Source organism: Danio rerio, chromosome 17 (assembly GCF_049306965.1).
Source record: "Danio rerio strain Tuebingen ecotype United States chromosome 17, GRCz12tu, whole genome shotgun sequence".
Taxonomy (NCBI): domain Eukaryota; kingdom Metazoa; phylum Chordata; class Actinopteri; order Cypriniformes; family Danionidae; genus Danio; species Danio rerio.
Window position 1 is genome coordinate 5,513,571 of NC_133192.1, and position 26,599 is coordinate 5,540,169.

General features: G+C 37.0%; 2 protein-coding genes across 12 annotated transcripts in view; both read left to right on the forward strand.

The window, feature by feature from the left end:
• Positions 1-13,290, forward strand: part of si:zfos-364h11.1 — a 17,498-nt gene extending 4,208 nt beyond the window's left edge. Inside the window, exons 4-11 of one of the 2 annotated variants that reach the window (XM_002665117.7) lie at positions 1,428-1,571; positions 1,958-3,772; positions 5,035-5,205; positions 5,620-5,784; positions 6,230-6,400; positions 6,761-6,922; positions 9,013-9,059; positions 9,148-13,290. In XM_002665117.7, the coding sequence (XP_002665163.2) occupies positions 1,428-1,571; positions 1,958-3,772; positions 5,035-5,205; positions 5,620-5,784; positions 6,230-6,400; positions 6,761-6,922; positions 9,013-9,059; positions 9,148-9,707 (3,235 nt within the window). In that variant the 3' untranslated portion in view covers positions 9,708-13,290. The remainder of the gene's footprint in view (positions 1-1,427; positions 1,572-1,957; positions 3,773-5,034; positions 5,206-5,619; positions 5,785-6,229; positions 6,401-6,760; positions 6,923-9,012; positions 9,060-9,147) is intronic. The other variant, XM_017351736.4, reaches the window with a different exon arrangement.
• Positions 13,291-14,279: 989 nt separating this feature from the next.
• LOC100333840 (NACHT, LRR and PYD domains-containing protein 3) overlaps positions 14,280-26,599 on the forward strand; it is a 38,307-nt gene continuing 25,987 nt past the window's right edge. For 2 of the 10 annotated variants that reach the window (XR_012393187.1, XM_068214499.2), the window contains exons 1-5: positions 14,280-14,408; positions 19,007-19,156; positions 19,459-19,614; positions 21,309-21,461; positions 25,553-25,717. Coding sequence is in view for 6 of the 10 variants with exons in the window: in XM_068214499.2 (XP_068070600.2) it covers positions 19,014-19,156; positions 19,459-19,614; positions 21,309-21,461; positions 25,553-25,717 (617 nt within the window). In the remaining 4 variants the exon portion in view is untranslated. Of the gene's footprint in view, positions 14,409-19,006; positions 19,157-19,455; positions 19,615-21,308; positions 21,475-25,438; positions 25,718-26,599 lie in introns of all 10 variants that reach the window. The other 8 variants (XR_012393188.1, XM_068214500.2, XR_012393189.1 and 5 more) reach the window with 6 other exon arrangements.

Consider the following 26,599-nt stretch of genomic DNA (forward strand, 5'->3'; position numbering starts at 1 on the left):
TATTTTTATTTTTTAATAAGCTACAACAATGAGTATTTATGTCAATGGCGCGTTTGACGTGAATTTGATTAAAACTACAAAAGCAGGTGAAAAGCATAAATAAACTACAAACATGAAGGACGCGCGAGACCAACCGTCAAGTAACGTTAGAGAGAGGCTTCGGTAAAGATGTTTGTACGACTGTTAATCATCATCTAGCCAACGAACATGTTTAAATCGTGTTATATTTCATCTTCAACAACAACCTGAACATATAAAGACGTGTTTTGAATGTCTACAAATTATTAGCCTCTTTAAGCTATATTTTTCTTGATAGTCTACAAAACAAACCACTGTTAAACAATAACTTGCCTAATTCCCCTACCCTGCCTAGTTAACTTAATTAACCTAGTTAAGCCTTTAAATTTCACTTTAAGCTGTATAGAAGCGTCTTAAAAATTTGTTGTAAAATATTATTTACAGTCATCACGGCAAAGATAAAATAAATCAGTTATTAGAGATGAGTTATTAAAACTATTATGTTTAGAAACATGTTGGAAAAATCATCTCTCCCTTAAACGGAAATTAGGGAAAGAATAAACAAGCGGTCTAATAATTTAAGGGGGCTAATAATTCTGACTTCAACTGTATATATATATATATATATATATATATATATATATATATATATATATATATGTATATATATATATATGTATATATATATATATATATATATGTATATATATATATATATATATATATATATATATATATGTATATATATATGTATATATATATATATATATATATATATATATATATATATGTATATATATATATATATATATATGTATATATATATATATGTGTATATATATATATATATATATATATATATATATATATATGTATATATATGTATATATATATATATGTATATATATGTATATATATATATATGTATATATATGTATATATATATATATATATATATATATATATATATATATATATATATATATATATATATATATATATATATATATATATATATGCATTTGTGGCAGAATTTTAAAGCAGTTTAATGATTTAAATGGTTTTTAATGGACATTACGACATTCAGTGCGATTATGCATGACTTTACAAAGAGCTTATGACCTACTAACTACGGTTTGCCTAAAGAGCATGTGGTGCATGTGGTCTCCTAAGTGAGCACAAATTTAGTTACAAACTAGCTAGTAGTTATTAAGCCCCGATAGTGTGGACTTTATGTTCCACATCTTATGTCTGTATCTTATTTTGAAAGATGACCAAACTAGTGTATTTCTATTATTCTGTGCATTATATAGGAAAATGTAAGTTGCCACCCAGTTTAGCTTATCATTCAGAAGTGACCAAATGCTGTCAAACTACTTGAAATATGGAGATATGAAATGTTCTTTCAGCGCTGCCTGTAAAAAGAGTGACTTCAATGATGTCCAGACACACCAAGCGAAATCTCCAGAACCCAGCTGTGTGTCTATAAAGAGTGACAGATCTATCCTGAGCCCACCTGAATTCAGTGATTTAGCAGTGACCTCTGACCCTGAGTGAGTATAAATGCAGTAAACAAAGATGTGTTTTCCGGTAGTCCATCCATGTTTGACATTATACAGTGTGTCTAAGTATATTTATTTTAACTATTCATGATTGTCTACCCAAAGAAAAAGGCCTATAGCCTTTAAACAAACTACCCAGGAAGGAAGAGCTCAGATATAAATGTAGTATCTCTGAGCAAAGCTCCTGGATTAAATGGGCTAGATTTAAATGATTTTAACTCCAATTTATATCACATAAGTTGTTTTAGGTGCTGGCTGATTTGACACTTTAATGTAAATGTGTTGTAAATTCAAACCATAGTTAAGAACATGCTGTACTAAAAATCCTATCTTCATGCATGTTTAAAATTGTTCTGCTTATCTCACTGTTTATGCAGATTAAAGACAGAGTATTTGATCAGATCAGTGATGCCCCATCAAACCCTCATCAGACAGAGTATCAAAGATCAACACAAAACCTGCATGAAAAACAAGTATGAGAGATTATTTGAGGGAATCAAGCTAGAAGGGAATCAAACTCTTCTGAACAGGATCTACACACAGCTGTACATCATAGAGGGAGAGAGTGAAGGAGTGAATGAAGAACACGAGGTTTTACAGATGGAGAAAACAGCCAGAACACAAGACACTCCAATCTACTGCAATGACATCTTCAAACCCTTACATCAATCAGAATATAAGGTGAAGGACAAAATCAAGACTGTTCTGACTAAAGGCATCGCTGGAATTGGGAAAACCGTCTCTGTGCAGAAGTTCATTCTGGACTGGAGTGAAGGAAAAGCCAATCAGGATGTAGATTTGATGTTTGTGCTTCCATTTCGAGAGCTGAACTTGATTAAAGATCATCAGTACAGTCTTCACAGACTTCTGCTGGACTTTCATCCTGATCTTCAAGATCTGCACTCACAGATTTATGAGGAGTGTAAAGTTGTGTTCATCTTTGATGGTCTGGATGAAAGCAGAATGACGCTGAAGTTTTCAGACATTGAGAGAGTTAGTGATGTGAACGAGTCTTCATCAGTGGATGTGTTGATGTCAAACCTCATCAGAGGAGATCTGCTTCCCTCTGCTCACATCTGGATCACCTCCAGACCAGCAGCAACTAATCAGATCCCCTCCGAATACATCAGCCGTCTGACAGAGATTCAGGGCTTCAATGAGTCTCAGAAGGAGGAATATTTCAGGAAGAGAATCAGTGATGAGCATCAAGCCAGCAGAATCATCTCCCACATCAGAAGAACCAGAAGCCTCCACATCATGTGTCACATCCCCGTCTTCTGCTGGATCTCAGCCACTGTGCTTCAAAACCTCCTGAATCAAGATGACGGAGCAGAAATCCCTCAAACTCTGACTGAAATGTACATCCACTTCCTGCTGACTCAGATCAGCATGAGGAATCAGAAGTATGATGAGAGAGATCGAGAGAAACTCCTGCAGTCCAACAGAGACATGATTGTGAAACTTGCTGAACTGGCTTTCACACAGCTAATGGAGGGCAATGTGATGTTCTATGAGGAGGACCTGATTGAGAGCGGCATTGATGTCAGGGATGCCTCGGTGTACTCTGGGATTTGCACTGAGATATTCAAGGAGGAATCAGTGGTTCACCAGAGGAAAGTCTACTGCTTCATTCATTTGAGCTTTCAGGAGTTTTTAGCTGCATTGTATGTGTTTTACTGCCATGTCAATAATAAATCACTGAAGTTGTTTCAGAAGGAAGGATTTCTGGATAAGCTACTTAAGTCATCAGTTGATGAATCATTACAGAGTGAAAATGGACACCTGGATCTTTTCCTGCGGTTCCTACTGGGCATCTCACTGGAGTCTAATCAGAGACTCTTACAGGATCTTCTGAAACAAATAGAAGACAGCTTAGAGACATTGAAGAACATTACACAGTACATTAAACACAAACTCAAGGGTCAGGAACCTCTCTCAGCTGAACGATGCATCAATCTGTTCCTCTGTCTGCTGGAAATCAAGGATCAGACTCTCTACAGAGAGATTCAAGAGTTTGTCAAATCAAACAATGACTCGGAGTATCTTCTTTCTCTATCTCACTGCTCAACAATCGCCTACATGCTTCAGATATCAGAGGAGGTGCTGAATGAGTTTGATCTGAGGAAATACAACACATCAGATGAAGGGAGAAGGAGACTGATTCCAGCTGTAGTCAACAGCAGAAAAGCTCTGTAAGTACTAATGTATGCAGTGAAACTTTTCTTGCACCTTTTTTTCTGGGTAACTTCAGAATTAGAAGGTCATTGGAAGTTTTAGGTTTAGTCAAATAATGTTTTATGACTTAACTCTTTCGAGTTTTAACTGTATTTAAGCTTAGTAGTAGATTTTGGGGATGCTCCGATCGATCAACCGGAGATCGGTATCGGCCAAAAATCACATTTAATGACTCGGTACTCGCCAGTCTGGCCAATCTTATGAACTAAGTTCTAAATTGAACGCAAGAGTTTGTTTATGAGTTTACAAGCAGACGTAGATCTACATGCGCACTTGGGTTATACAGATAGCATCACTACAACATGTGAGGAGGTAAATGATGCATGGAGGCATAAATGATCATTGCATACGGGTCACAGCAGTTAAAATATATACAAATGTAGTGCGACTTCTGTTTATACAGTTTATTGACACACATGATGCTTTCTTTGTTTCAAACATTGTATATCCAGTGTTTTGAGCTACTGTGTTGTGAGACAATGCAGCCATGACAAGGGATCAGTACTCAGTATTGGCTGCAAAAATCCTGATCGTGCATCCCTAGTAGATTTTAAGGAAATTTTTATTTATAAACATCTCACTAAATCAGTGGTCTCAAACTCATTCCTGGAGGGCCACAGCTCTGTAGATTTTATCTCCAACCACCTCCTTACAACTGCTTTATAGTGTTTAGTAGTCTTGAACACCCTGATTAGTTGGATCAGCTGTGTTTGATAAGGGTTGGAGCAAAACTGTGCAGAGCTGCGGCTGTCATATATATATATATATATATATAATATATATATATATATATATATATATAATATATATAATTCTGACTTATTTATATACAATAAGCAGTAAAGCTTAATTAGTGGTCTGTAAAGCTATATTAGTGGGCTAATGTAGATAGAATTTGAGGGTATTGGGGATATAGCCTAAGAATATCAGCAAAACATTTTTTCAGCCTTCATCATGTTGATATAACTAACAGCAGTGTCAAATACATTATATGGCGATATTCAATCCTCTGTTAGAAAAGGTTACAGGCAAACAGTTAGCAGGAGTGTGTGAGGGCAGTATCCCCCCTAATAAGAAACATTTGTGGATTTCTGATGAGTCCAGGCAAATAATAATAGAGTCCATGGCAAAAGTGGCTAGAGTCAGGTGGCTCATGGGCACTCCCGCTGTAGATGGTAACATTTTTCTATACTGAACTTCATTTCATCCTCGTTTACAGGCTTTCTGACTGTAATCTCACTGGTCAGTGCTGTAAAAGTTTGTCTTCATGTCTACAATCCCCAAACTCACTAAGAGAGCTGGACTTGAGTCACAGTTATCTGCAGGATTCAGGAGTGAAGATGCTCTCTGATGGACTGAAGAGTCCACACTGTCAACTCAACATACTGAGGTAAGAAAGATGATGAAAGTAACATGTATATGTTATCAAAAGTACCCTTTTTTCATACAAAAATTGTTTTACAACACATACAATTTTGTCTTTTATTACAGTAAAATATATGAACTGTACCTGTAATTTTACCTGCTCAAAGAAAACACTCTTTTTAAATGTGGCAGAGCACATATACGATAAATCACGACAGTAACTAAAAATGACTATGATCCATTACTGAATCAATGCATCTGCATCTGCATCTTGGTGCATTGTAGAAACAATTCATTTCGACACTCCATGTTATGATGTACTGAAACTTTACTGACAACATAACATCAAATTGAACAGAATCAATGACATGATAATCAGAAGACTTGGGACTTCCCTGATGTGAACCCACCATCTACTTTTTTTCATCCTATGTTATAGACTCATTGCCTGCAGTCTCACTGGTCAGTGCTGTGAAAGTTTGTCTTCATGTCTACAATCCTCAAAATCATTGATGGAGCTGGACCTGAGTCACAATGACCTGCAGGATTCAGGAGTGAAGCTGCTCTCTGATGGACTGAAGAGTTGTCAACTCAACACACTGAGGTAAGAAAGAAGGATAAAGATTTGTTTGGGTATGAAATGAAAAAGACCCATTGCAATGGTACCTAATCTGAGAGTTTGTATTAAATCAGCAGAACGACATAAGATTTTGGGATTGTTGTTTGGGATTGATCTGTTGTGTTAAATATTCTTTGGTCTTCAAAACCATAAAAAACACTGATGCTAATTTAACCATTGAAAATATCAATGTACAGAGTTTTGACATGCTTGCTATATTATATGTGTATTTATGTTTTGCTATGTATTTCTGCATGGATGAAAGGGCTATAATATATTATAATATCTTAGCCTTATTTCTGTAGATTATTCAGATTTACTCCAGATGGTAATTTAAATATTATCCATTTGAATGTTATCAATACTAGGTTTAGAAAATAAAAGACAGCCACTTCATCTGTACTAAACAATATTTCAACCTGTGTTATAGACTCATTGCCTGTAGTCTCACTGATCAGTGCTGTGAAAGACTGTCTTCATGTCTACAATCCTCAAACTCACTGATGGAGATGGACCTGAGTCAAAATGACCTGCAGGATTCAGGAGTGAAGCTGCTCTCTGCTGGACTGAAGAGTCCACACTGCCAACTCAACATACTGAGGTAAGGATGATTAAGTTCCACATGTTTATGAAATCTGATACCTGATCTTTAATATATCACCAAATACCAGTGCACCTTAAAGAATCCGAGTTTGTACAAGAAAATGATTTAATCACTGAATAAAATGTCAAATTTGCTAAGAGTGATGATGAACAGACACGATTGCTAAGTTCAGCTAGAGTAACTCTGGGTTCATTCAACTGTGTATAAGTGGTGTACTGAAGCAAACAGTTACAGGAGATGAATGATAAAAATTAAATGCATATTCTGTCAACTGATTTTTCCAGTATGAAATAAGTTGTACAATGACTTTCAAAGTCAATTAAAGAGATGTGATGTTGAGTGTTTGTGTGTGTGTAGGTTATCTGGCTGTATGGTGACCGAGGAAGGCTGTAGTTTTCTGGCTTCAGCTCTGAGTTCAAACCCCTCACACCTGGAAGTGCTGGATCTGAGCTACAATCACCCAGGACAATCATTAGTCAAGCTGCTCTCTGATCCAAACTACAGACTGGAGAAACTCAAGTATGTTCAATATGTGCACAATGTAATGTTAAAACTTCTTTATATCTACACTAAGTCCAAACCCAATTCTACCCTTAGCCCTTTGTTTCGGATGTTCATTTGAAGGGGTCGTGGTATCCCAGTTCTCTTTAGTTTGGTGGCATAGGGGTATAGGGAAGGGCCATGTAGCCCTTTTAACAGATTTTTCAGGACCACACTACAAACAAAGGGGTATGATAGTTCTGTCAGAATACACCAGCTACAGCAGTAATGAGACTGCAATACAAAAATGTGCGGTAACTAGGATTTTTACGAAAAGCACATCAGAGTTTTATGGTACATCTAATGTTGATAATGTTTATGATTTAATAATGTACATTATTAATGTATAGTTTGATGTGTTACTATGTTTACTATGTTTAGTAAATTACTATGATTAGTATGGTTCTTTACTGCTTGTGGAAAAAGCTGCTTGTGATGAGCATTGGTTCATAATGACTTTCTCATCCACTCCTGCTTATAATTGTGCTTTTGTCTGTGTAACAAAGTAAATTTTGTTGATAAAACATTGGTGGATGGCAAAAAGAGTAGAAAATATGGTAATCTATTGTAGGGCTGTGTAATTAATCGAAAATCCGATTACCATTTCGATTTTGGCTTCAAACGATTATGAAAAAGCATTAATCGAGATAACAATTATTCCATCATATACCGCCCCCTTTCAAGCTGTACACATGTTGCTCTTAAAAGCTAAAAAGACCACGTGCTTATGTGCGCGCACACACAGTCAGAGGCATGCGATCAGCATTTGGTCTCATTCGCACACTGAGACGAGCAGAGAGCACAGATCTAAAGTCATCTTAACGTGAGCGCTTTAAACGCTGTGTTTAGTGATTATTCATATTAACCCTCATTTGTGTAATAAACGTACAAGTTGAGAATCAAAAGACATGTGAAAGAAAAACCATTGAAGAGACAGTGTGATGTTCCTGCTGCCGCCTGTTTTTATCATTAATCAAACAACAAAAGGAGAACATCCCTCACTGCTCTTGACTGAAGGATTTTTGTAGCTAAAGTGTTTTTCTTAGGGTGAAGATACTTAAAGCACAGTTTGTTTCATTTTTTTATTCTATTGTATTTCTTTCTTTCTTTGCAGAGTAGAAAATAACTGTATAGATGCTGTTGAAGTCAGAATTATTAGCCCTCCTGAATATTAGCAACACTTTTCCTCCCCAATTTCTGTTTCAAAGAAAGATTTTCTTTCAACTTATTTCTAATCATGATAGTTTTAACAACTCATTTCTAATTACTGATTTATTTTATCTTTGCTATGATGACAGTACATAATATTTGACTAGATATTTTTCAAAATGCAAGCATTCATTCAGATTAGAGTGCGATTCAAAGGCTTAATTAGTGTAATTAGGCAGTTCATTGTATAACTGTAGTTTCTTCTGCAAACAATCAAAAATATATCGCTTAAGGGGGCTTATAATATTGACCTGAAAATAGGCTTCAAAATATTTAAACCTGCTTTTATTCCAGCCAAAATGAAACAAATAAGCATTTCTGTAGAATAAAAAATATTATAGGAAATGCTGTTAAAATTCCCTGCTCTGTAAAACATTATTTGTTAAATCTTTATTAAAAAAAAAAAAATTCTCAGGAGCGCTATTAATTTTGACTGATAATCGTTTTGAATAATCGTGATTACAATTATGACCAAAATAACTGTGATTATGATTTTTCCCAAAACCAAGCAGCCCTAATCTATTGTAAAATGTACAAATTTAATTTACATTCCTATTGTATTTTAACCTCAAGTTTTACAGGTACAGTTTGAGGTCTTCAAAAGATTTTCTTTAGGAGAGAAAAAAACATTAAATCTAATTACTGACTACTAATTTCATTTAATAGTATATGCATGGTACTCATTTTATGAGTATTATTTTATGCTTTTCAGTTCGTCAGTTTTTAATTAATAGACCTTAAACACTATTTTGTTAGGAAAGCAAAGTTAAGGTCATTTATGAAGTTGAATTGACTTTAGGTTGAACAGCTTTTCTGAATAAACGTCTTTTTTTTGACTCTGGAAATCTTTTGTGTTATAGTATGGACCATGGAGGAAGAATCAGGATTATGACAGGACCACACAAATGTAAGTCACAAGCACACAGCCTAATACTCTTATTTGTTTTTGTTTTAGATTTAGATTCTAAGATTAGATCTTTTTCTCTTGTGTTCAGATGCATGTGACCTCATGCTGGATTTAAACACAGCAAATACACGTCTTACTCTGTCTGAGAAGAACCGAAAGGTGACATATGTGAAAGACAAGCAGCCGTATCCTGATCATCCAGATAGATTTGATTGGTGTTACCAGGTTCTGTGTAAGGAGAGTCTTTTTGGACGCTGTTACTGGGAGGCTGAATGGAGCGGGAATGCGGTTAATGTATCAGTGACATACAAAGAAATCAATAGGAAAGAATATAGTGATGCCTGTTGGTTTGGACTCAATGGAAAGTCTTGGAGTCTGAACTGGTGTAAAGGCAGACTCGCTGCCAGTCACAATAATAAAAGCACTGCCATACCTGCCCCTTTACATCGCTCTAACAGAGTAGGAGTATATCTGGACTGGTCAGCGGGTTCTCTATCCTTTTACAGCGTCTCTAAAACACACACACTCACACACTTACACACATTCAACACCACATTCACTGAACCCCTCTATGCCGGATTTACAGTCTATTGTGGTAGCTCGGTGTCTTTGTGTAAGATTAAACAGCCGTCAATATATAGCAACTAACATAACACAGCTGTGTGTATGAAAAACACCATCTCCCTTTAACTAACTTCGAGAAGCACACACACAAAAACTTTGGTCTAAATTAGACATCCCTAAATATCCCTGATCTGCATCAGTAGAAGGCAAGCATTCGATTTTGTCCCAAGTACACCAAGAGAAAAGTTTTGGTTCAGGCAGGTGCAAATTATTATTTTTTTTAGTGTTATAAGCTTTTTGACTGATCAATGCAATATTGCACTGTTAAACTAATTTGTGACTTTTATTAATAAACTAATTTCAAGAGGATCACATGATTATGATTGACCACGGTTGGTCCCGCATTTGCTTATACATGACTCACCAATCAGATGAATCCTAACACACTATAAATAACTAGAGTTTCTTACCTTAGTTATCTTCGCCTTAAAGAATCCCACTATATCTACCCCTACTCCTGCCCCTCTTTCCTAGATTATTCCAGGATAAGGTGGCATGGTGGCTCAGTGGTTAGCACTGTTGCCTCACAGCATGAAGGTTGCTGGTTCGAGTACCTGCTGGGTCAGTTGGCGTTTTTGTGTGGAGTTTGGAGTTCTCCACGTGCTCCAGTGGGTTTCCCCTGGTTTCCTCCCACAGTTCATAGACATGCGCTATAGGTGAATATATATGACACCATATATGAGCATTTAGTACTAAGCTTTCAATGCACAAACTCTAATAAACAAACAACAGGCCGGAAGAATACATTCAGGGGAGTTCTCGAGACCTACCTGAGCTCAGACTCCCCTCTCGCCCTACGAAACAAGAGGGAGCCCTGGGCTTGAGAATCTTCTAAGCTCAGGTCTCTCTCCTGGGATAGCATGCCAAACACTCTTTATCTGTCATCAGCTAAGCGTTAACTGTTGACAAGTTGTTTAAATGTGACCCTGGACCACAAAACTTCTTATTTTTTTTAAAGGGATTTGTTTTGTCAAAAGCAAAATACAGCATATGAGTGAATTTCTTTTATGCCAAAAAAAGATTGGCTTAAAAATAGCAAAAGTAAAGATCATGCTATATGAAGATATTAAATTATTATTCTGCATTATATCTTTAATTGAACCAAAACAAACTTTTTGATTAGTTATATTGTTACGATCCTGGTCTAGGGTCAAGGCCGCAACATAAAAGATCACCAAACAAATAAAAATAACTTTAATGACCCTTATGTCGGGTCCCTTTGTCTTTTTTATCACCCAAAAACATAAAGTCAACTACCTCAGAGTGAACCCACAAAAAACAAAAAGTACACTCTAAATTAACACCCAAATGAAACTTGTTACGATAACCAACGATCGCTGGTTCTCCCACACATTAACCATGGACTACACTTCCGCCTTCTCCTGGACTACATATTCATACATGCTCTCCGGACACGCTCACACATCTAGACTGATTACATTCTCACCACCTGAGCCTTGTCAGAGACTGATTGCACTCACTACTTAAGCCACTCATTCACCCATCCAGTTGGCCGAGTCTTGTTAATCTGTTGATGACATTACAACGCGTTCTCCTGAGCTGCGTCCGAAACCGCCTACTACTCAGTAGGTACTGCATTTGAATGTAAACGTACTACTCGGCCGTTAGAAAAGTGCGTTCTATACAGTATGAATGTGAAAAGTATGAATGGTATTTGGACGTACTACATCCGCCATTTTGTCATGGTCACGTGACCTACCTGCGTCAGTTGCGTCGCCTCACTTCCATTCATGAATTCTCTCATGGGGCATTATGGGATAGCGTAGCGTGCATGGGATGCGCACTTCAGAATCTCGCCGGAAGTAGTAAGTCATCCGGGTACTTCGCGCCTACGGATTTTCCAATTCTATGAATTCAGACATACTACTCGGCTCGCATACTGATTTTAGCGTATTCTATAGTATGGAAGTATGCGGTTTCGGACGCAGCCCTAGTCTTGTCTTCCCGTATCTTGATCTTAGCCTTGCTTAACCTTGTTATCCTGTTTAACCGCCTGCCTTACGACCTATTGCCTGTTTATACGTCTACGATTCTGGACCGCTTGTTTATACCCGTTTGCACCTGATTTGACCATCGCTTGCCTGGCGCTGAATAAACCTGCATTGTGGATCTTACCTCCAGTTGTGTGTGTGTCATCCCCCGTCGTTACAGAAACTAACTACACTTAACAAAATAACAGAAATAAAAGTACAAATTCTACCCCTACCTCCCTAACTAGGAATAAAAAAAAAATTGCACACCAACAGGGGAAACACAATCAACGAAAACACTCAGCAACAGAATCATTTTATAATCACACCAAACTCAAAACAACACGCCAACCAAAAATCGATCTCCCGCCCCACACCCGTTTTCCCTTTTTAAAGGACGCCCTGCTTCACTTCATCCAATCCCAGGGCACTCGTCTGCGTAACTAGGGCGGGGCCTGCAGATGTAAAGACAGTAGCTGCGTCCCAAATCGCATACTTATGCAATCTACGCCATTTTGTAGTATAAATAGTGTAAGTAGTGTGTTCACACTGAAAACTCTAATAATAATAAGTGCACTTTAATTACCCGGATGATGCACTCATTCAGCCGCTAAAAGGAAGTGTGTAATGATGGACACTTCACGCACTCAACGACCGCAGGTTTGCTTACGTAGTGGAAGGGGCGGAGCTATCGGACGCACATGTTAGATAACTTTATTTATTTTGGATTGTGAAAGCAAAATTCTCCTATGAGAGTGATTATAGCGCCTCCCGATGGTGAATGCGGTTCTACTCACGGCAGGTATTATTTGATAATTCGGTCGTTTACTTCACTGATTAGGCAACCGTCAAACGTCATCAGGGAAACGGTTAGAATTTCCGCTTAGTAAAAAAACATTAGTGTGCCATTTGGGACGACACTACATACATATACTATCCTGTTGAGTGTGTAAGTGCATAAGTACATAGTGCATGAGTGCATAGTGTATAGTGTGCCATTTGGGACGCAGCTAGTGAGAGAGACACACACCTGGCAGTGCAACAATATGCATTTCAAGACCTTATTTCAAGTGTAAACAGTACACTGTGTAGTTGTATATACAGTAGATGTTTGCCTTCTTAATTTTTTTATTGAATTAAATGAAACTTTATGTAGGTCTGTTTATTTAATTGAATTAATAATTAAATAATTATTCATTTTTGTATTGATTTATTTTCCTTTTAATAGCAGAGCTTTTGCAGGTGTACAATCCTCAAATTCTATTGTTTGTGATGCTATTTAACATGTTAAACTAAACCCCATTGGTTTTTAATATTTGGTATTTTATGAGAAAAGACTTATCTGTTTTATTTAATTCTAATCTAACATTTTAATCTTGTTGGTCCATGACCAATGATCAGTAAACAAACATCAGCCCAAAATAAACACTGTGTTTTGTTATCTAGTTACCGTAATCTAACTGTAATCAAAAAGGTTGTACTTTAATGTCTTACAATGTGACTGGGGGAAAATTGAAATGTTCTTTAAGCTTTTGAACATGACAAGTGAATTTGTTCTCTTTGTAAATAATAATAATGCTATTAATAATGATAATAAATTGATGGCATGCCCTTTATACTCGTCTTGTATGTTCATTTAAAAAAAAATGAATGTGAATGGAATGTGGAATGCTGTTGGAGTTCTGATATTGCAGAATATTGCACGGCTATCAGCCAATCAGATTCGAGAACCAGACAGAACTGTTGTATAAATATATATATATATATATATATATATTTTTTTTTTTTTTTTTTTTCATTTATTTATTTACTTTTTGTAATTTTTTTAATAGGTGTATGTGTGTGTGTGTGTGTGTGTATGTGTCTTTCGAGAATCCAAAAAGAGCCACATATTGACAAATAATGTTATGATGGCTGTTTTAACATTAAGTTATTATGATTGTAATTAATATGATTATTATTGCTGTTATTATAATTGTATTGCCTCTTGTTACAATTATCAGTTTGATAACAAGCAGGAAATGTTCATGGGTCAATGACATGATCACATTGAAATGGTCTACAGACAGACAGACAGACAGACAGACAGACAGACAGGTAGATTATAGATAGATAGATAGATAGATAGATAGATAGATAGATAGATAGATAGATAGATAGATAGATAGATAGATAGATAGATAGACAGATAGACAGATAGATAGATAGATAGATAGATAGATAGATAGATAGATAGATAGATAGATAGATAGATAGATTTCCACACACATTGGTGATTGTTATTAGGACGTTAGTCATTGACATTTATTTTATCTGCAACAGATATATGCTCAATATTATAAAATCGATGTTGAGAACTCTAATAATGTTTGTTTTATTTTATTTATTGTTATTTATTGTTGTCATTTATGTTAATTAATCTCGATATAAATCAAGTGCAGTACATTTAAAAAATATGTAAGCTGTAGACTTTAAGGAATCCTGTTAGTTGCTATTAATATTAAATGAGTTCAGACCATTTTAATATTTAACGTATAGTATTAGTGTTACAGTGACGTGTCAAATAAAATGCAGCATTACTGTAAACATGTATTCATGTATTTTCACAGAGGGATGCCTTCCCTTTTCCAATTAGATCATGTGATTAAGTCGAAAGTGAAAGCCCGATATTTCCACAGGAAATCAAAGGGATCAAGTTTGTGCTTGATGGTCGTCTGAGTTGAGACCGACACTGGTAGGTTCTACCCTTCGTGAAAGGTGTGCTTAAAATGAATATCACGTGCAATACAGTATTGAATGCTTTATTTTATAACTTTTATTATGGATTTACGCAGTGAGAAGTCGTGTGGTAGCCCGTTTTATGTAGGCTAGTAAAACCAACACATTTGTTCACAATGTAGTGTCCTAAATGCATTCAATTGTGCTTCATTATAGCAAATCTTTATCTGTAGCCTAATTATGTGTGAGAAATGTGTAAGTCACATTTTGTTTTTCCCGTTTTCTCAGTTTAGTGTAGTTCCCTTTGCTGTTTTGATCGTGTGAGACTCGTTTCCTCTATGAGCAAATTCCTCAACTGAGTGCGACGGATGAAAGCAGGACGTGAAGAACACCGTCGTTAAACTCTTTTAACCCTTAGATGCTCTACATGGGTCTAAAGTGACCCGTCTACGTTTGTTTTTTCTATATCTATTTTATAGCTTGTGCATCAAAGGGTTAATACTGAAATAACGGGAGAATGCAAGTGACGTTCTTTACCAAATTGGTTTGTTTTGTTTTTTGCGACTGTAAAAGACTCACGTAACGAAATGCGAAAAGACTGATTAATGAAAAGGGCATAGGCGATATGAAAAAAATACTATATAGATGTTTAAAGTAATTTGTTGTGAATTCTATAGTTGCTATAGTGAAAAATCAATTGGGGTAAATTGACCAAAATTTACCCCTTTAATAACAAACAAATAAAAAAAGTACGATGCATCGCAATTTACAGTATAGCCTACCACATGCTCTACGCACTGGCCAGTTTATTAGGTACACCTTACTAGTGCCGGGTTGGACCCTCTTTTGTCTTCAGAACTGCCTTAATTCTTCATAACATAGATTCAACAAGGCAAGGGCGTAGGTTTGCGCTTGACTTTGGTGGGGACTGAGGACGAGTCACCCCCGCCAAGAATGAATATTGTTTATATATATATATATATATATATATATATATATATATATATATATATATATATATATATATATATATATATATATATATATGTATATATGTATATATATATATATATATATATATATATATATATATATATATATATATGTATATATATATATATATATATATGTATATATATATATATATATATATATATATATATATATATATATATRTATGTATATATATATATATATATATATATATATATATATATATATATATATATATGTATATATATATATATGTATATATGTATATATATATATATATATATATATATATATATATATATATTTATATATATCGCTATTTATTATTTAACTGCTATTAAAATGTATTATTAAGTAATCCTCTTTTCTTACAATTTATTAAGTTAAATTAAATAGTCATGCGTGTAGCTAAGAGGGGTCAGGTGTTTTGAAAGACCAAAAGTTGGATTATTATTATGTTTGAATTTATCTTGTTACTCAAATGGATAAATTCTCACTGAGGAAGGTTGAATGCACCGGCCAGTTTGTTATTTGCCTATAGGCTTCAGTTTTTAATTTAAATCAAGTTTTAACAGATTTCCCAAAGAAAATTATGATAAAAATTGTATTTTAAAAATAAGTATATTTACATATTTGAAGAGTTTAGATGCAAAAAAACTCTAAATGCCATTTAATATTTTCTTCTAAAATTAGCATTTTTCTCCAACTCCAGTGTGTGGACTGGGATTTTACTTTTATAGTGACAAATACATTATTTTCATTGCCTTTAAAGTGAAATAACTGAACATAAATATACAAGGCTGAGAAAAATGCTCACTTTACATTGCATTTGGAGGTTTTGGCATCTGTACTGTACTTCATTTCTTTATTCTAAGAATTTAAAGTCCTAATTTATAGTTCAAAGTATTTTTATTATTTATAAAACTGTAATAAAACTTACAGTTTAAATATGTAAATAAAGCAATTTGACAAAATGGTAGGAAATAGTTTGTACATCAAAAATAGTAGATGTAATAACTATCCAACAAGATTATCCAGCAAAAAATAGTTCTTAATATGTCACTAAAATGTCATATTTATACCTCAATTAAACAGAAAATCAGGTGAATAACTGCAAAAAGGTTCCGTTTTTCAGAAAACAAATAACCCCTTTCAATAAGCTGGCTACAGGCCTGGAAGTGTCATGTTAAAATAATGTTTATTAATTGATATAGAGAGAGTTTAATAAAGACTTTTGTTCATTTTTCATACAAATTAAACATGTCTCATATTATTGAAAGATGAAGCACAGGCTGTAGTTTTTCTGACAAATTGTTTCACCTGAACTTGGAGATGTTACTCTAAGAGATTAGAAGAACTGGCAGGGTCATACGTTTACATGTAGGTGTTTTTTCTGCAGTTATTTTTCAGGGAATATTGTTTACATACTATATCAGTCTGTTTTAACATTCGACTGACCGTAAAAGCGGTGAAAACACTAGCATAACGGCATTATCATGATGGACTCATTCAGTAGCAAACTTGAGTTTATGTGACTTACACTTTTCGTTGAAAAAAGCTCTTTATGTTTACCTTTTTTTGCTACCTCCATCCTCACTTGTGCGTGTCACACACATCACACATTGGGAAATTCCCCCCGCGCAGTTGTTTTGGCGCTTGTTTGTATCTGAAACTATGATCTGAAAGCAGCCACTCACATTACAGCAGGGAAAAGCACAGCCAATCACAATGTTCAAATGTGTTTGGGGGCGGTGCGACTCGAGGAGAGAACGTGATTTAACCCTTTCGACATGTCCAGGTTTATACTGACAGCGCGATGTTTTAAGTGAATTAAATTATTGGTGGGGACATTTCGGTAGTTTGTGGATATTGGTGGGGACACGTCCCCACCGTCCACCCTAAATCTACGCCCCTGCAACAAGGTACTGGAAATATTCCTCAGAAATTTTGGTCCATACTGACATTTGAGTACAGTGAACTCATTGTCATGTTCAGTACCAGTCTGAGATGATTCACGCTTTATGAAGTGTATAAGTGGCCTTCAGAAGATGGGTACACTGTGCTCATAAAGGGATGGACATGGTCAGCAACATTAACTCAGGTAGGCTGTGGCAATGACATGATGCTCAATTGGTTCTAATGGGCCCAAATTGTTCCAAGAAAATATCCCCCACACCATTACACCACCACCACCAGCCTGAACTGTTGATACGAGGCAGAAAGGATCCATGCTTTCATGTTGTTGATGACAAATTCTGACCCGACCATCTGAATGTTGCAGCACAAATCAAGACTCATCAGACCAGGCAACATTTCTCCAATCTTCTATTGTCAGGTTTTGGTGAGCCGGTGTGAATTGTAGCCTCAGTTTCCTGTTCTTAACTGAGCCATCCGCCTCAAGGTTGGATGTGTTGTGTGTTCAGAGATGCTCTTCTGCAGACCTCTGTTGGATCGAGTGCTTATTTGATTTACTGTTGCCTTTCTATCAGCTGGAATCAGTCTGGCCATTCTCCTCTGACCTCTGACATCAACAAGGCATTCGCGCCCACAGAACTGCCGCTCACTGCATATTTTCTCTTTGTCAGAACATTCTCTGTAAACCCTAGAGATTTGCGTGAAAATCCCAGTAGATCAGCAGTTTCTGAAATACTCAGACCAGGCCGTCTGGCACCAACAACTATGCCTCATTCAAAGTCACTTAAATCCCCTTTCTTCCCCATTCTGATGCTCATTTTGAACTGCAGCAGATCATCTTGGCCATGTCTACATGCCTAAATGCATTGAGTTGCAGCCATGTGATTGGCTAATTAGAAATTTGTGATAACCAGCAGTTGGATAGGTGTACCTAATAAAGTGGCCAGTGAGTGTATAGTTGCTTGAGTGAAACAGCAACACCCCACACAAATCTGTCTTTTAAATGTATATTTTATTTTATAGGAAGCGTTAGAATGTTATATTTGAGTTTATTCATTAATTTAGACAGTACTGAAGCCAAATCTGGATCTAATCTAGCAAAATAACTTACAATAACGTAAAAATTACGACACCCTAATTTATTTCTTCATTCATTTTCTTGTCGGCTTAGTCCCTTTATTAATCCGGGGTCGCCACAGCGGAATGAACCGCCAACTTATCCAGCAAGTTTTTACGCAGTGGATGCCCTTCCAGCTGCAACCCATCTCTGGGAAACATCCATACACACCCATTTACATTCATACACTACGGACAATTTAGTCTACCCAATTCACCTGTACCGCATGTCTTTGGACTGTGGGGGAAAACCGGAGCACCCGGAGGAAACCCACGCGAACACAGGGAGAACATGCAAACTCCACACATTAACGCCATCTGAGCCGAGGCTCGAACCAGCGACCTTCTTGCTGTGAGGCGACAGCACTACCTACTGCGCCACAGCTTTTTTTTTCTGACGTTTAAAAGTTTGTTTAAAAATATATTATATTATATTCTTCTTGGCAGGCCGTTATTTAGCCTGCATTTGGTGAGCATTTTTTTTCTTCAGCTCACCATGGATTACAATGCAACCCCTCTGCCTTAATGTTCATATTCTTATTATGTTTCTAAATGATTGTATATTTACTGTATGTATGATGTGTTTATCAGTTAAAAAATGAGGCCCAAAACCCGGAGAAGAGCGCATGTTTCTGGCCGTAAACGTAAAGCATCATCTCCACAACCCAGCTGTGTGTCTATGAAGAGCGACACATCCATGCATCATCCACCTGCTCTCCGTGATGGAGCCTCTGACCCTGAGTGAGTACAGTGTGATTTCACTGCTACTATGAGACATTTGCAAAAAACACAGTTTATTTAGATCATGCCAGGTCTACGGTAGAGTTTTAAATTATCATCCTTATTATTACTATTAATTAATATTATCATTGCTTTAATATTTCCTAGTCTGAAACTTCCTTTTGCTCCTGCTAATAGTTTTTACAATATTTAAAACTGCATGAAATCTGATCATCACAAGCCATTACTTTGTTGTTTTTTCAGTGGTACTGCATCTAAATTCAATTATTGTATATTTACTGTATGTACTATGTGTTTAGCAGCACTACAGCTAAACTGAGGCCCAATACCGGGAGAAGAGCGCATGTTTCTGGGCGGAAACGTAAAGCATCATCTCCACAACCCAGCTGTGTGTCTATGAAGAGCGACACATCCATGCATCATCCACCTGCTCTCCGTAATAGAGCCTCTGACCCTGAGTGAGTACAGTGTGATGGGTTTTGTTTGGCAGCCATAGCTGCCAGTCATTTGACCTTTTTTTTTTCGATATTTTTTTTACAATATATATATATATATATATATATATATATATATATATATATATATATATATATATATATATATTTGTTTTTTTACAGCGCAAGTAATTACAATTTATTACATTAATTTTACGTAATTTTAAATTTACCTAAAAAAACAGGAAAAACACTGTGTAAATAATACGGCTATTTCATTGTATAAAACAGTAAAATTGCTGTAATGTGTCATTAATTATATAGTAGATAAAATAACAGTCAAACTGGTAACTTTGATATTAGCCCCTTTCACACAGTGATACCGGTAAATATCTGGAAAATTTCCAGAACGACTTTACCGGTATATTCAAAAAAGCGCTGTTCACACTGGCGAGGACGTTACGGAAATTTTCCGGAAAAGAGCATTCACACATCCATCCCAAAATACCGGTAAATTCTGACATCATTAACCACAAATGAGCTTTAAACGACTGCGCTTGTGTTTGTAAACATTTGACTAAATTACAAACTCTGTGGATGATCAATATTGTGAACAACTTTCGCAGGATCACTTTCGCATGTCGAGATGTTCATAATATGTGCGTGTGCAGGCGCTCACAGGCTGTTTCACAGGCACACGAACGTAAACAAACATTCCGGCAAATTGCTGCTAATGTTACAACTTCTCTTTCCGGAAAATAGCCAGAACGAATTTACCGGTATTTTCAAAAAGGACCTGTTCACACATACAAAGGTCTGTATGTGTGAAAGGGGCTAATGTCTGTAATTTTTACTGACTTTGAATATAATTTAATATAACAGAAAAAATACTGTATCAATAATACTGAATAAAAAACAAAAATGTCAGTAATGATAAAGTACCTCAAATGAAAGTCAAACTGTTAGTTTAGAGAGATTGTTTGTCATTTCACTAAGTTTTGAATATAATTTGAAATGACAAAAATTACTGTAAGAAATGTAGAGATATTTTCTGTAAGGGTGCTTTCAAACCTGGACTTTTGTTTCAGAACCTGTCTCGTTTGCCCAGTTAGCGTGGTTTCTTTTGGCATATGTGAATCCAGTAATCACTCTCGGATCCGCGCCAAATCAATCTCTCCGAGATCGCTTGAGTGAGGTGGTCTCGGCTCGATTGAAATAAACTCTGGAGGGGATCTATTGCAGTAATAAAGCGATATGATCCGAGCGCGGTTATATCAGTGTTTTATGGATATGTAATAGGCTTACGACTATATGAAGAGAGAATTATGAGTAGGGCGGGAAGTTTCGCGAGTCTCCGGATGCCCGCAAACGAATGAGGATCTCCCAGTAATCGTGCGTCTCCCTCCCGGTCACCCTTATATTACTTTTTTTTTTTTTACAGTGTGGCCCATGCCAAGTGTACAACTATGGTCTGCTTGATTCAACACATTATTTAAAATATGTGACCAAAAAAATTACTAATTAGAATTTGTTTCTTGATGGGGCAAGAATTTTTTTTCTTTTGCTTGCTTACACTAAATCCTTATTGTTTAGCCCTGTATAAGTCTGAAATGTCATTCTTAATGGTCTTAAAAAGGTCTTAAAATGTCATACAGTTAACTTGGTAAAGCCTGCAGAAACCCAGGATCATAACCAACATTCTTTTGCTGTGTTTTTAGTAGTACTGCACCTAAAATAAGCTCTAATAAGCGGAGACATGTTTCCGGTTCGAAACGTAAAGCATCATCTCCACAACCCTGCTGTGTGTCTATAAAGAGCGACACATCCATGCATCATCCACCTGCTCTCCGTGATGGAGCCTCTGACTCTGAGTGAGTACAGTTTGTTTTTCAGCACTACAGTGAGACATTTCCCAGTTTAATTTAACAGGTAAATCAAGTCAAATCTATTTAAATTCACACACATTCTAGAGACATCAGAGACTTAGTTTACATCTTAGCCTAAAAAGCCCCTTTAATACATTGAGCATTTCAGTATATACTGTATGATGCCTAGCATAAATGAAAACAACATTAATTAATATTTTATCTATTTGTCAGTGAGAATGGACATTATACGCTCAATGGCCACTTTAGTAGGTATTGTGTAACTACTTGTTAATGCAAATTTCTAATCAGCCAATCACATGGCAGCAGCTCAATGCATTTAGGCATGTAGACATGGTCAGGACGATCTGCTGCAGTTCAAACTGAGCATCAGAATGGGGTAGAAAGGGGACTTAAGTGACTTTAAATGTGGCATAGTTGTTGGTGCAAGACAGGCTGGTCTCAGTATTTCAAAAACTGCTGATCTACTAGGATTTTCTCGCAAAAACATCTCTAGGGTTTACAGAGAATAGCCTGAAAAAGAGGAAATATCCAGTGAACGGCTGTTTGGGAGCAAATGCCATGTTGATGCAAGGGGTCAGAGGAGAATGGCCAGACTGGTTCCAGCTGATAGAAAGGCAACAGTAACTCAAATAAGCACTCGTTACAACCGGGGTCTGCAGAAGAGCATTATCTGAACACACAACACGTCCAACCTTGAGGCAGATGGGCTACAGCAGCAGAAGACCACACTGGGTGCCACTCCTGTCAGATAAGAACAAAAAACTGAGGCTGCAGTTCATACAGGCTCACCAAAACTTGACAATAGGTTGGAGAAGCGTTGCCTGGTCTTATGAGTCTTGATTTCTGCTGCCACATTCAGATGGTCGGGTCAAAACTTTGCATCAATAACATGAAAGCGTGGATCCATCCTGCCTTGTATCAATGGTTCAGGTGGAGGTGTAGTAGTGTGGAGGATATTTTCTTAGCACACTTTGCGTCCATTAGTACCAATTGAGCATCGAGTCAACACCACAGCCTACCTGAGTAGTGTTGTTGACCATGTCCATCCCTTAATGACCACAATATATCCATCTCCTGATGGCTACACAGGATAATGTGCAATGTCATAAAGCGTGAATCATCTCAGACTGGTTTCTTGAACATGACAATACTCAAATGGCCTGCACAGTCAGCAGACCTCAATCCAATAGAGCACCTTTGGGATGTAGAGGTGAACAGGAGATTGGCATTATGTGCAGCCGACAAATCTGAAGCAACTGCGTGATGCCATCATGTCAATATGGAGCAAAATCTCTGAGGAATATTTTAAGTATCTTGTTGAATCTGTGCCACAAAGGTATAGGGCAGTTCTGCAGGCAAAATGCGGTCCAACCCGATACTACTGGGTGTACCTAATAAAGTGGCCGGTAAGTGTATATTGGTGCAATTTTGCAAAACCATGTTATGAAACAGTTACATTCATTAAATAAACGTGGGGTCACGTCACCTAACATCTTGAGAATAAGAAGCATAATGCATTTAATTATTATTACAACTTGTAAAAAAGCCAAAAATGTAATATTTTTGTGGCCTGTACTCATTTTAAGAGTAATCAGCTGCAAAAATGTGTCAAGACTAACCAATTGCATCAAAAGCAAGGCAAGTTTATTTATATAGCACATTTCATACACAGTGACAATTCAAAGTGTTTTGCATAAACAGAAATAAAACAGACAAGTATAAGAAAATAAAAAACAAACAACTAAAATCATTAAAAACTAGGGATGTAACAATATTGTAAATACCGTCTTACCGCAATAGCGATTTCTTTCAATATTACCGTGGTTGTGACTCAATAAAATCATAGATCTTTTGGTGAAAAGTTTGCTCAGGCTAATTGGTGGTAGCGGAAACTACAGTTTGGCCATCATCCTTTGCGGTCTGTTGTCGCTACAGGTCAAGTAATGCAGAAATGGAGTGTGCTGCTAGTAGCGGCAAAGAAAAAGAGCTGGAAATGATCGAACCTAAAGCGAGTTTTAAATCAGATGTGTGGAAGCATTTCAGTTTCTCTCTGAAAAGAAACAAGAAAGAAGAAAAGGTGACAGAAAAAGGGTTTGCAGGCACTGCCAGACTGTGCTGAAATACAAGTCGGGGAATACGACTAACATGATGGGGATTCTTTTAGTCAAGGGGACAGCAGAACACAGCACACTGCTCAGATTCATGGAGACATTAGCCCCTTTCACACAGTGATACCGGTAAATATCTGGAAAATTTCCGGAACGACTTTACCGGTATATTCAAAAAAGTGCTGTTCACACAGGCGAGGACGTTACGGAAATTTTCCGGAAAAGAGCATTCACACATCCATTCCAAAATACCGGTAAATTCTGACATCATTCACCACAAATGAGCTTTAAACGGCTGCGCTTGTGTTTGTAAACATTTGACTAAATTACAAACTCTGTGGATGATCAATATTGTGAACAACTTTCGCAGGATCACTTTCGCATTTCGAGATGTTCATAATATGTGCGTGTGCAGGCGCTCATAGGCGCACGCAAAGCTTAAAGGTAAACAAACAACGGCTTATCATAAGCATCTCATCGAAGATTATTTACACAGTTGGCATTAAGATGAACATATAAACGTGATCTGACTAACTTCTAGCAGCTAAATGTGTCTGGAAAAATATTCAAAGGCTTTTATCCTCACAAACCGCGCGGACGTAAATGCGTCTGACTGTTCTGATTGGCTAAAGCAGACGTCTCACGTCAGCACGTTCTAGACGTGCACGCGCTTATTACGGCAATCTTCCTTCTGCATTCACACAGCGCAGCATTCCGGCAAATTGCCGGTAATGTTACAACTTCTCTTTCCGGAAAATAGCCAGAACGAATTTACCGGTATTTTCAAAAAGGACCTGTTCACACTTACAACCTTTCCGGAAAATTGCCGGCAATTTTCCGGAAAGATGTGTATGTGTGAAAGGGGCTATTGACTTGTACCACCAAGAGACCTCTATCTCACTCATGGCTTGTCCTTTTGAGTAGTGTTTTTTTTTTACATGGTTTAATATTTTTTGTTATTAAAATTGAATAATTTAAGTTCCTGTTTGAAAGTTTACAGATAGATCATTTGTATGTCCTTGTGTCACCGTACCTTGTGTTCTCACTCTCTCCAGTTCTATGTTACAGATTACCTTCAGTCACCTGCTTTTCTTGTATTCACAGGTCTTCGGAGTGATTCGCTCCACCTGTTTTTCATCCCTTTGTTCCTATTTATAGCACGTCACTTCCCTTCATGTTTGTCAGTTTGTTGTCGTTGGTGTGTGTGTATAACGGTCTGTTACTCACCCCATATTTGTGTCCAGGGCTGCCAGTGAACGAGTCTCCCGTTGTTTCTGGACTGTTTTCCACGGCACTCACCCGATTGGGTTTTTTGTTCCTTTGCAAAGACTTTCTCCTTAATAAACACTTTGTGTTCTGCACTTGAGTTCACTCCTTCTTCTACCCGTGACACCTTGATCTGTTTAGTGTTGAGGTAACCTGAACATTCTAGTACTTTGTTTGAGTCTCTTCAATAGTTTTGTTTTTCCTTTAAATGATTCAATAAATACCGTACCGTGCCATTCATACCGAGGTATTACCAAATCGTGAAATTTTGATACCGTTACATCCCTATTAAAAACTCATTAAAATGTGTTAAAACAGGTCACAAAAAATGAAAAAGAAAATAATTTTTTTTTTGTCAGACGGCGCACCGGTCAGGTGTACATCTGCACAAAAATATCAAGGTGAAAGTCATCATAGCTTGCGTAGAATAGACCCAGCTCCCAACCCAACTTTGAGAATAGATTAACAACGATATTTTTTTTATCGCGCGATAAGTGTTGCGTTAACGCTGATAACGGCCCACCACTAATTATAAGAAATGAGTTATTAATACTATTATGAAAAAAAATTCCTTCCGTTAAACAGAAATTGGGGCTAATAATTCAGGAGGGCTAATAACTCTGACTTCAACTGTATGTATGACCAACAGATTTTTGACAACAGCGCTCCCAAATGAAGTCTGATTTTGCTCTGTTTCAGAAGTGCTGCCTGTAAAACAAGGCTCTATATACAGAGAAAGGAGAGGGGTTGTATTCAGAAACGTAAAGCAACATATCCAGAACCCAGCTCTGTGTCCATGAAGAGATTCAAATCTGTGCGTCAGAACCCTAAACTCACTGGTGAAGCAGCGATCACCCACTCCAAGTAAGTAAAAGTGTGATCATTGTGTAGCCTGTACATTTGTATTATTATTATTTTTCTCCATTCAGTCATTTTACTTCAGTTTAGTCCGTTTAATTATTTGGGGTCCCCACAGCAGAATCAACTGCCAGCTTATCCAGCTTATGTTTTAGGCAGAAGGAGAAAGTACTGGGAAACACCCATACGCTCTCACATTCACACTCATACACTACGGATAATTTAGCTTATTCAATTCCCCTTTCAAGAGTTCACACTTAGCTCATGACTTACGAACGCTCCTTTGGCATGCTCTCCCGGGAGAGAGCCCTGAGCTCAAGGCATTCCTCGAGTCCAGGGCTCCCTCCCTTTGTGGGGCGAAGGGAGATTGAGCTCAGGGCGATCTCAAAACTCCCCTGCAGCTAGCCAAGGTGAACTTCCTGAGAGCGAGAAGACTACTTTTAGTCGTAGGTTTAAGAGGTCTATGATGCGGAGAAATGTTTTTTTTTTTGAGAGAGAGAGAGAACTTCAGGCTAGCGCCGCACAGAGATAGCAGAAGCTCAGTAGGTAGCCGGAGCTATTGGTATTGCTGCTGGGCCGCCGAGCTACCTATTTTGGATAAAGGTGGAAGAGGGGGGAGGAGGGGGGATTCTTCAAGACGAAGATAGTTGTAAGTGGAAAAGGAGGAGATATATATGGGAACTAGGGATCCTTGATTGAAGGATCGTGATTAGCTAATATGAGCCAGCTGGTTTAATCATGAGTACGTACTCCTCTCGAAATTAGTTTAATAAATTAAACTTCACATAGAGCATGTGTTTGGACTGTAGTAGAACCCGGAGCACCCGTAGGAAACCCACACCAACACGGGGAGAACATTCAAACTCCACACAGAAATGCCAACTGGCC